General features: G+C 37.2%; 1 protein-coding gene across 6 annotated transcripts in view; it reads left to right on the top strand.

Annotated features, from left to right (window-relative positions):
* CNOT4 (CCR4-NOT transcription complex subunit 4) overlaps nt 1-11718 on the top strand; it is a 41020-nt gene that overhangs the window by 24840 nt on the left and 4462 nt on the right. For all 6 annotated transcript variants that reach the window (XM_026868314.1, XM_026868311.1, XM_026868312.1 and 3 more), the window contains one exon: nt 533-1030. In XM_026868314.1, coding sequence (XP_026724115.1) covers nt 533-1030 — 498 coding nt within the window. The remainder of the gene's footprint in view (nt 1-532; nt 1031-11718) is intronic.

Below are 11718 nucleotides of genomic sequence, written 5' to 3'. Positions count from 1 at the left end.
AATGGGGTTTGTTTGGGGGTGTTTTTTTTTAACCACTGCTCAGAGATTTCCTCTTTGAGAGGGATCATCTCTGCACCTTTCTTGCACAGCAGAGATGAAGCATAGCATTAATACTGAAAGCAAAGTACTGAACTGAATAACAACCTTATTTAAACTCTGCTTGATCACACTTCCATCATGTGATATGGGTATAAAGAAAGTTCTAAGCAAGTGTTTATTAGTCTCTTTCTACTTGGTGGTATTACTGAAAATACTTTTTTGACAGGGCTTTTCTGTAGTTCAGGAACAGAGCAATTCTGCAGTTAAAAACATGATTTTCTAGTTCTACCACTTCACCTTAAGTAGAAATCTGTGACAGTTTGATCTGAAAAAGGTATCCGAAGCTGACATATAAGGTATCTTTGGGGAATGTATAAAGTAGTATTATATGAAAGATAACTGGCAACATAGGTTCAGATACTGAGGCTGAAACTTTTGTATGGATAAATGGTTACAAATTATTGTTTTAAATCCTGTTCATCTTCTCTGACAGAAACTATACCAGTATCCTCCTCCACAGACTGGCAAGCGGCTTTTGGGTTTGGTTCCTCCAAACAGCAAGAGGACGACTTAGGATTTGACCCTTTTGACATCACCCGTAAAGCCTTAGCAGACCTGATTGAGAAGGAACTGTCAGTCCAAGACCAACCTTCCCTCTCGCCCACATCTCTTCAGAACCCTACCCCACACACTACAACTGCCAAAGGGCCTGGCTCTGGATTCCTGCATCCTGCTGCACCCACAAATGCCAACTCTCTCAGTAGCACCTTTCCAGTTATGCCACAGAGGTTCCCACAGTTTCAACAGCATCGAGCAGTTTACAACTCCTTCAGTTTTCCAGGCCAAGCAGCTCGCTATCCTTGGATGGCCTTCCCACGCAATAGCATCATGCACTTGAACCACACAGCAAATCCCACCTCAAATAGTAATTTCTTGGACTTGAATCTCCCACCACAACACAGCACAGGTCTGGGAGGGATCCCTATATCAGGTAGGTGAATTGGGACAGCTGTGAATATGATTTAATTCATTCTTTCAGCTTCTCTGAGCCAGGAAAGGAAAGGGGAATAGCCAGCTACAAGTGGTAGAGTGGTATCTCTTGACTGTCATACTAGGTTTATGAACAGAGGGAGGAATGTTGTTTTAAATAGGCCCTTTCCATTTAAAAAAAAAAAAAACAAAAAACACCAAACATGTCTGGATCTTTAGCCTTGTAATACTGAGCTTTATAAGGAAGGTGGAGTATTCTGTGCCCGCTTAATTTTGTGCCAAAACAAACTGGTATTTTGTTTCTTCAGTCTTGCCAGACTGGCTTTCCTTAGGAGTAGGTCCTGGAAATACATTGTGATTTCCATGTTGACATACAGGTGCTGACCAGAGTTCTTAAAATTGTGCAGAAAATTGTAATGATGGTAATTTGTGCCAGATGTCTTGGCTGGGTTGTTCCCTCTTGCGCATAACCAAATGGCTGCACAATAAAATGTTCAGTGCTGCTCATTTCTGTACTTGATGGCCTTAATATTATGCTAATCTTTCACTGAATGCATGCTTGCGATGTGTGTAAGAGGATTCATCCTGATTGTGCGGGTTGTGATGTTGGAGAAAAGTAAATGTACAGTCAGGCCAGTTCAGGCTGCCATGAATGGATTGATAGGCTCTTGCAGCAAATGTTAGAACTCAGGAGGTGGTTGTAACAATAATTGTCTTGATTAAAAATTCACTTCTGGACTTTTAAGTCCTTCCATGCTTCTAATTTAGCTTAGCCCAGGTTCTCTTTTCCTAACAGGGAAAAAGATTGTATTAGGTATATAATGAACTGCAGGTAGAAAGTCTCTGTAAGCTCTTTGTAGCCTTGAGATGGAGAAAACTGCTTTTTGAGATGTTGCCAGTGTTTTATTTTCATGGGTTTTGAGAAGTACTAGCTATACTATTAAACAAGTGAGCTAGAAAAAGTACTGTGTGTTTTCAATGCCCTAGTACAAGAGCTGTGACTTCCCTGGAAGCTACAGTACTGCTGTAGGGTCCTTAAGCTGATTCATAGTATATAGACTAAAATGGCTGATACTGGTTACAAAAAAAAAAAAAAAAAAAAAAAAGAAAAAATAAATTGTTTTTGACATGGAGTCAAAAATGCAGTATCCATGGCACTGCAAATTGTTGCTCGCTTCCCCTAAACTACACAGATTTTCAAGGAACATGGCAAGACATTGAGTTTCGACTTTACCAGTCCGTTCTAAAAATTGCTAGTTTGAGAGGCCAGTAACAAGACTATCTTGTGGACAAGTGGGACCATAAAATTCCTTGTGTGTTGTAAAAAATCTGTAGTACAGGTTGATTATAGCTTTGCAAAAGTATTCTTTAAATTGTGTCACTTTAATTGCCTTTGGCAGTTTGAAAGTGGACCTCTTGATCTTTGTAGAGGACTCTTAGATCCTTAGTACAACTCCTGAAGAGCCAGTTATGTGATATTGGTTGATGCACAGCCCATGCCCTGTACTTCCCCTATATATTTTAAGGCAACAGACTTGATATTTAAGTATATTCTTTTTTGTATGCAACTGCTAGAACCAATTAGTTTCAAAATATTTTTAGCACATACAGTGCTAAAACCAGAAAATAAACATCTGCTGTGGTCACTATGGAAAGTTCCTTTGAGTTGGTCTTAATCTCTTGTTATAGAAAACATTGTTAGTTGCCTGGCTGACAATTAGATAGCAACAGTTGCTGCAGTGCACATTTCTCAGCTGATCTACATGTCAGCTTTCATATATCTTGAAAACAGAATCACTTGCACAAACAGTTTATTCCATTTTCTTTTCCTGTTGTCAGAAATCATCTGAAGTCTCAGTTCTGGGGGTTTTTTTGGGTTATGGATTTTTGTGTTATTTGTAAGGTATTTAGTGCCTAAGGTTTTCTTCAGTGATCTGACTGTTTCAGAAGTAAAAGTAACTTGAAAGTCAGGAGGTACCCTCATACCTCTTATTTTGCTTGTTGACTTAATAGCTTCCAATTTATTTATTATTCTGTCCTTTCAAATCTCTATCTAGTGTATAGGTCTCTCAATTAATTTCTTTGATATTCTTCTTGAAAGAATAATTTCTGTTCTTTGTCCTTGCTTTTAATTTATCAGTAGCAGGTATATAATCATATAATTTTCCTAGTTTCATTAGATTTACAGATGTAGCTGTCAGGGGTTGGGGGAGGAAGTGGTATACAAGTACAGAGAAGTCATGTTGATGGGACTTCAGTACAGTGCTTTATAACACACTCTTAGCTGACCTGCTAAAAAGATTGTGTGTATCATAATAGCCATTTAGCAGTATGGAGAGATTATTTGTAGTATACATGAAGCTCCTTTTTGTTCATTCTTTTGTTAGTCTGTATTGAGGTGTTTCAGAAAATGTCATCAATTCAGCTGTTTCAGATGTAACAGCAACAGAAATGTAGTGCAGATGAAACTTCACATTCTGTCTTCTAGCAGAGATCTTCAACTACTGTCAAAGTTGCATGTGTCCTAAGGTTTTTGATCACAATATTTTACAGGACTATAAATTCCTGCAGCAGATAGTATTCGACCAGTCATTAAAAAAAAAAAAATCAAAATCAAACAGAAAACACAAAAAAACCCCCTAAACTCACTAACATTCCTTTATTTTGTGCATTTGCCTGCCCTGTTTAGTCAGTGCTTTTCAACTTCTCTATTTCATTTATGTGAAAACAAGCAGATCTAAAAACTTTTACAACTTCATAGGGAGTTAGAAAGCCTAGAAAATAGTATACTAAATCCAATTTTATTTGATCTCACTAAGCGTATTTGTGGTCTGGAAGCTTGTATGAAGAAAATGGCCTCTTTTATATCACTGCTGCTTCCGCTTTAGGTATATATTAGTATTCAAATGGATTTGAAATGCTTGTGTCACATGTTAAATGTAATGTTTTGAAGCTACCTTTTAGTTTAGTTGAGAATCAGATCTGTGCTGTATTCATAATCCCACAGCTTTAGGTAGGGCTGCTTTGTGATGTGCACCAGATATAAATGGACACAGGCACTACCTAAATTAATTTTTAAGCTCTCATTTAAAAATAATTTCTATATGCAATTTGCTAGCTTCTATCTGAGGAAGTAGTATCTATTAAACTTATTCTGTGGTTTCTAGAGAAATGACACAATGACACATGATTGACTTCATAATTTTATTATGCATGTACTTGAAATGTGTCATATTCATCAGGCATACATCTGTCCCCAACCCATATTTAAATGAACTTTTTGATTGACTGATTCCCAAACTAACATTTTTTTTTTTCCCCCCACCATATGATTTTTGTGAACTGTAGCAGATGTTACATATTTTCATGATAAGGGACAATTTAGGCTTGTTGCTGTTCTCTGGTGTGGGATGGATTAGATGATTTACTGTGCAGTTATAACTGTGTAACTGCTTTGGGAGAAAAGTTCAGTGACTTCTTGTTCATGGACAGTATGATTATTGCTAAAAGCAATCTTACCTAGATTGTGTGCAAACTATCCTAAGACTATAGGACAGTAGCTATCCTTTATTCTGCAGATAATGCCAGAGAAAGATCTGCTGACAGCAGTGGGTGGGTGTGTACCTTTTATTTTTATCATACTTTAGGATAACAGGATGCTCTTTGTAATTTGGTAGGTAATACGCCATCATCTTTGCTACCCTACTACCCAGTGGTATGTTCTAAAATAATATAATATTGAATCATAAAATAGGTCTCAGATTAACAGTGTGTTTTGAGACAGATGCTTATAAAATGAGATGCATGCATATTAATAATGGAGAAAATAGATAGTTTTATTTCTTGAGTTTACTGAGTGGTTGATAGTCACTGATTTTATTACATAGAAAAAGTATAAGGACAAATTCACACTGAAAGTACGAGGAAAAGCTTGTAAATGGTTAGTCTGTTGTTCCTGTCAGTTCTGTGCAAGATGAAGTACTTGACATTTTTAAACACTGGCTGTTATTTACTAATTTCATAATTACCCTGAACATAAGTCTAAATGAGAAAAAACTTAATTGTAGGAACTTATGCATTCAATAATAATGAGATAGTTTGGGATTTGAACTCTTCAAAGACTAATGCTACACAGTATTGTGTGCATATTCTTCCCACAGAAATCACTGAAACCCCTTGAGTTGGAAGGGGTCAATGCAGATTGAGTCCAACTCCTGACTCCACACAGGGCAGCCTAAAAATTTAAATCATACATCTCAGAGCATTGTCAAAATGCTTCCTGAACCCAGGCAATTTATGTATATCATGCATATATTAGAAATCTTAAGACAGAGGAAATAGTCAAGTGGACACAAAGGCAGATAAGAAGCACAAAGAATTAAATCCTGTTTAGGGTATGGGAAGAAAAAAGTTTTACCCATTGCCCTCGAAGATAACCGCTGTAAAATCCATCAAGTTATTTTAGCCATGAAGCATATTGATGTGGAGATTGCAATAGACTTCTGTGAACTGTCTGAAACTTCAAAACAGGGGGCTTGAATGCCTTAAATCTTTGTAGATTAATATAATTGACAAATGAAAATTTTGTTCTCTCAAAACCTTTTTGTTTTAATGTTGTGGCTTATCTCTTGAATATGCAGAGCCTAATTTATGGGGTTATGTATATTTAAAGATGAGATTGAGACCAATAGGTAGACAGTTCTAATAAATTTGGGTGCCATCCAGCAGTCTTTGTGGTAGTGGTGTTGTATTCCTTATCAAGACACTGGTTAGTGTACAGATTTTTGAGTCTTGTCTGCATTTAGTTTTTTGTGAAGCAATAGCTGGTAGGAGGGCGGGCACAGTAATTAAGGTTATATTAAGAAGGTCCAACTTCTTCCCACTTTCAGTCCTAAATTCTTCCATATCTGAACAATTTAAGGTGGTGTATCTTCTCCCACTTTAAATTTTCTAGCCTCTGTGCTTCCAGCTATTGAACTTGTCTTGAACATCAAATCCTTTCTTCCCTAATGCTTCCTTTTGGACAACATTTTAGTAAAACAAGGAAAGATCCCTATATGTTGGCTATGATCATACTGAAGGGTGAGATACTGGAATTGGCTTTGACATACTCTGCCTTTAATACTAAGAGTTCTTCTCTTACTTGGTATTTTTTGAAAATGTAACCTCATTTCCATTTGGGGCATACATGTCTTATTTGACGTTTGTCCTTTTGACTTTGTCTCCTTTCTCTGGGTTGATTCTTAATAGTTGATTCTGTCTCCTGAACAAAGAAAAACACAGCTTGTTTTAGACAATTGTGAAACCAAAAAAAAATTGAATTTGCAGCATAGCAGATGACACTCTTCTGTGGTCTCTGGATAATCATTTGGTATGGAGTTTTGAGGGGGTTCTGCTTCTGCTACTGTACCTTTTTAGAAGAGGGTCTGGCCTGTGTGGTATGGGTCTTTCATTCAAACAAATTCAGCATGTTGTAAAACTTCTCCAAATACTCTGTGCAAAATTAATTTAATCCCATACCGTAGCCACAGGCAATATGACTTGAGTGCTGCCTCACATCTCTTTATGTTGATGCAGGATTAAAAGAGCATTTTGCTACACTTTTCCTCTTGATCTCACTGTATGTAAAAGGTTTAATGCCAGTTTTAAGTATTGATGGCTCTTAATGGTAAGAGATGCATTAGTCCATTAATTTTCTGTCCTTATTCTTTAAAGAAGACAGCTTGCTCACTTCATGCTTTTCCTTGATGTTTGGTTTTCCAACAGCAGCTTGGCAGAAAGCATGGAAGTTGAGCATCATCTTTTCTTTGCCACTGGTTAGTTCTGTGGCTGCCTATAGCTGAAGTTTTCTCTGATTAGGTATAAATATTGAAAGTAAGAAATCCAATAAAAATCCTGGCTGATACAACTTAATTGTAGGTGCCACATGTGGCACCTCCAGAGGCCTGTATCTTTCCAGGGGGCTTCCTCTGAGAAGTGGATAATTACAATTATCAGTGATGAGAACTGGTTATTTTCTTATGGGGTCCTTTTTATTGGATGAAAAGCATCTCATCTTCCATGAAAAAGAGGTTATTTGTTGACTAAGGTGGAAGCATTACAAAATATATTGTCTTTTGTATGCAGGACATTGGGCCCCAACTTGATTTAAGTCCTGCAGTTGACCAGCTATGCATTTTTAGCAAGAAATGATTTAAAAGTCAGTAATAAAAAATGGTGGAGTACTGTGGAAACATCTGATATGAAGTCAAGCATGTTTTTCAAAGCAAGTTAGAATCTCAGTGAAATTTACTTACAGCTTAAAATTGGGTGGCTGGCTCCTATAATTACTTACTAGATTTGGACTCTTGATCCATGGTAAATATAAAGCAATCACAAGAACTCTCCAAAATACTTAAAATTTCTTTTCTCAAACCTAATAAAATACTGACATTTTACATACCAACAAATATGACTATTCCTGCTGAGTATCTAAGATGAGCTGTCCCCTCACTGGTGTCATAGAAGGGATTTCCCCTGAAAATAAACTACGTTTTCTGACTCTTAGCACTTTAGTCACAGAAAGCTTAAGTTGTATTGTCAGATCTTCATTAAAAAGGAATATTGTTTAGAAAAACTTTGCCCTTTGAAGAAAACTTTAGAATTAAATATATTCCTCTTCTACTTGATAGTTTGACTTTCTAGCATGATTAGTTGCACTTGATTTATTTTAAATTGAAAAATAGTGCTTGTTTGATTTACGTGGCTATCTTTTAAATTGAGTACATGTGGAGTTAATATAGCCATGGAAATAAATGTGGAATCCAGAGAAAAGCTGCCTTATTTTTATATTTTTATTATTATTTTAAAGCTGAGGGCAGACAGGTGTTTTCATGACTACTGAAGCCAATTTTGCAGGTGTGTGCATGGACAGATATGTGTGTGTATATGTGTGTATATACTACTTTCGTTTCCTCACCTCTCATGACCATAAGACTTTCATTTGATATCCGTGCTGTGGATGACACTTAGAATGCTGGTTTTGCAGACTGCCAAGTTGCTTCCTCCTGTGTGCAAAGAATGTCAGTGAGGCTTTTAAATGTTCCCTTCTAATAGCTTTGTTTTGCAGTTCTGCTGTCTTTTGATACCTCCCTAATATGAAGTGGCTACTTGTATTCCTGATGGGCAGTGCTGCTGTTTAAATGTGAAAAGATTCGATCTTTAATCTGCCAGTGATGTTCTCAGGCCTTAGTGAATGGGTGAAACCTCTTTCTTTGGTTTAAGCATTGCGGGTTTCCTAGAAATCATAGATACACAGAATCAATGAGGTGTGAGAGTGAAGTCCTTAGGACTGTAGTGGTTTAAATGGGATTTTACTCATGGTTTTAAATTCCATTAGAAAACAAGCTTATTACTCGTATAAAGTGACACAGGTACAGTTTTATCATAACTATTTTGTTGATCGTTAAGTGTATGAACTTTGAATGAAAGGCTTTTGAGTTTATCTAATGTGATGGGCATAATTTAATTTTAGGATGTGGCAAATCATCCTTTACTCCTCTTCCCCCCTCAGAGTGAAATATTGGACAACTTTTTGCAAAACAGAAATACTAATAGTGGGAAGTAATTTTGAGCTGAAAAGAGAAGCCCCAGCCACTTCTCGGAATAGCCTGTTTCATGGGAAGCACAGACTATCTGTAGTATCTGTGAAGATAGTAGCACAAAGTGCAGGCTGGGACTAACAGGGGTGTCACTGTGAAGGGTATGCTTTTCTAGCGGCCTCACTTGTTTCTAATCAAATTGAAAGGCTACTAGTGAACTCTTTCTTGTAATATTTCCTGTTCCTTTTATTTTCTCTCTTTTTTTTTTTTCCTCCCTCCTGGGCCCAACTTTGTCATTCTGGTTGTCTTGCCAAGGCTTCAAAACTGTTACTGTACAGTGTCTCTGAAGATTTCACAAAGGCCTTCTTACAAGGAGGTCATTGCAATAGCCATTCTGTTACCGAATACACCTTGATATCCTCTTCACTTCTTTTGTTGCTATTCTGTTCAGTCAGGTATGTGACACTGCTCATAAGTTTATTTTTCTCTCATATGATGGTTTTCCTCTGAATTTCTTTTGCTTATTTGAAGCTTTTCTGTAGCACTGTTGTGTGCCTTGGTCACACACATGGCATACTGATGGGTTCTTAAAAAAAGAATTAAATAACTGTAGCCTACATTTGCAGGACTGCTTGCTTTTCAGCAGGACTAGAATATTTAGGACTCTTGGCATAAAGATATATAATGGGTTTACACAATTAGTATGAAACTGGGCTCTTGTAATAGCTTGGAATATAATTTTGGCAAAGCAAAGAAATACACTTTCTTTACACTTACTGTGATGGCCGTGTGATCTTTGCTATTAGTTGGATTTATTTAAGCATATACAGTGTGAATTTTGATATGGATATGACCATAGATTTGTATCAGAATTGGGGCAATAATTTGAAATGGTCAGGTCTCTGTAGGACATTGATTTTAGTGAGCTTGTCTCCCACCAAGTGAACTGTAAGACATGCTCTCTTATTACCCTTAGTATAAAAGATCAAGTGCGTCAGCATCACAAACGTGGTGTGGCCAAGTCTGAAACACCTTTGGGTCTAGATTGTGGTGTCATTTGTCAGAATTTATGAAGTCACAGAACAGCCAGTGGCAATGCAGCTGCTGTTCCTGCAAATGTCTTCTAAAATACTGATAATGTCAACAGAACAACGTTTCTTGGCTTGGCCATCATCCTCTTTGCTGTATCTCCCCAAATAATACACACTGCTTTGCCTGATTTGAAGGAATAATGTTAAGACATTGCAGGTAGAGGATATTGAAATAACACTACCAGACTATCATGTAGGATGTCATGATGGGGCAATTATTTTATTTAGAAATTCATTAAACAACTAGCTTTTATACAGATGAATGTTCAGGCTTCTCAATCATATTCTATTTTAAGCTAAATTTCAGTATTTTTTTAATTTAAATTGGGTGGACAGGCTAAGTTTGTGATGAATCTTTTTTTTTTTCTTCCCTTTGCTTGCTTTCAGACAGTGGTTGACTTTGAAAATTTTGCATACAAGTGCTTTTCTTTCATGTTGGCATACTACCTCAGACAAATGAAAAAATTCAGTGCTAGAACTGTGGGACCTGTTCACCTCTGTAAGCACAAGTTTCCACTATTTCCATAGGGTTATGAAATGCATATCAGAGGAGGACTAGAGTTCAGAGCATGTACTGGAGTCTGTTTTTCATGTGAACAGTGGTATTTTCAATGATGCTTCACCAGGTTATACTTTCTTCTTGGAGACAAAGCCAAAGCATGTGGGGAGGAACCTACAGTTTATCTTGATGTGTAAAATTGTTTTATTGCCATCAGCTGTGTCGTAACATGTTTCTTCTGTGTTTCCCCACTGTCCGTGGACATACTGCTTTAAATTAGGATGAGGCTAAGGAAGGAGACAATTTTTCCACTTGCTGAGAGAGGGGATACAGTGGTGCATTGGTTCTCATGCTCCTGGGTTACGATGTCCAGCTGAGAATTCTGCTAGCTAGTCAAAAAATTACTCTCTTCAAGCAATTAAGTTTAGAAGTACAGAAAGATAACAGACAGGTCCTGTTTCAGTAGATCTGTATTAACTGAGAGCTAACCTTTTCTCATTTTAAACTATGGCGCTAGCTTCATGGTGAAGCATAAACTTAAATTAACAAAAATGACAAACTAGCCAAAGGATGAGCAGTAATTTGTTCTGAAGATAACTTAACTTCCTTCAGGTGGTGGAAGTAAATCCTGCCTCTGGGGTTGACTTGCGTTTTCACTTAGGCTCTTGTTTAAAATTTGTCAGACTTCAGTGAAGACATGCTGATTTAATTGTTTGCTTTGGGTATTGCTGTATGGTGCTTGGAGATTTCTCAAGTACTTGGGTTACATCAGGAGTTTTTTTAACTTGGGCGTTTCACCTGTCATAGCCAGTAACTGAGGCCTCGGAAGGCAATCCAGGGAATGTTGTAGAGCATTCTCTACTGATCCCATCTACTTTTAACACCTTAATGCATTTTAATCCCTTACTAGATCCCATATTACAAGATTAATTACAGTGTTTCTCCTTGGAGGCTGGGATTCTGACAAGGCTGTGAAACTTTGGTCATGTTTGTTTTGTTGTTTGGGGTTTTCTTTCTACTCTGTGCATTTATTAGCCAAGCTGGAAAACCCTGTTACAGACCCCTGAATAATGTGTTGCCTGCTTTTTCTTTGGTTTCAGAGGGCAATGTTTTTGTCATAGCTTGCCTTTCAGTTCCACAAACCCGGCTATCTGTGAAGGACCATAAATTTGTTAGGATTCTTTGTTTTGTTGCTTTTGTACCCAGGAGCACAAGATTTTAATAAATGTCCATATTGCTAGCAAATAATAGTTTTAATAGATACTGAATACTTTTAGGCTTTTCATTTTTTGATTTCTGTGATTCCAAGTGGATTTTGTACTGACAGTTGAGATAAAGAACAGTCGTCCTTAGCTTCTTATTTTCTTTTGTTCTGTGTTAGAGAGGGCACACGCAATGGTGCGCTATGCATGCGTCATTAATTTCTTCTCACCAGACAGTCCCAGCTTTTTCTGTTCCTTGAAAATCTTGTGCGTCACCTGCTTGCTATCTTTCAGGACTGTTATGTGTGCTGTATTAT

The sequence above is a fragment of the Athene cunicularia genome (genome assembly GCF_003259725.1).
Source record: "Athene cunicularia isolate RWA chromosome 1 unlocalized genomic scaffold, athCun1 chr1_part2, whole genome shotgun sequence".
Taxonomy (NCBI): domain Eukaryota; kingdom Metazoa; phylum Chordata; class Aves; order Strigiformes; family Strigidae; genus Athene; species Athene cunicularia.
This window is presented reverse-complemented; position numbering and strand designations above follow the sequence as displayed.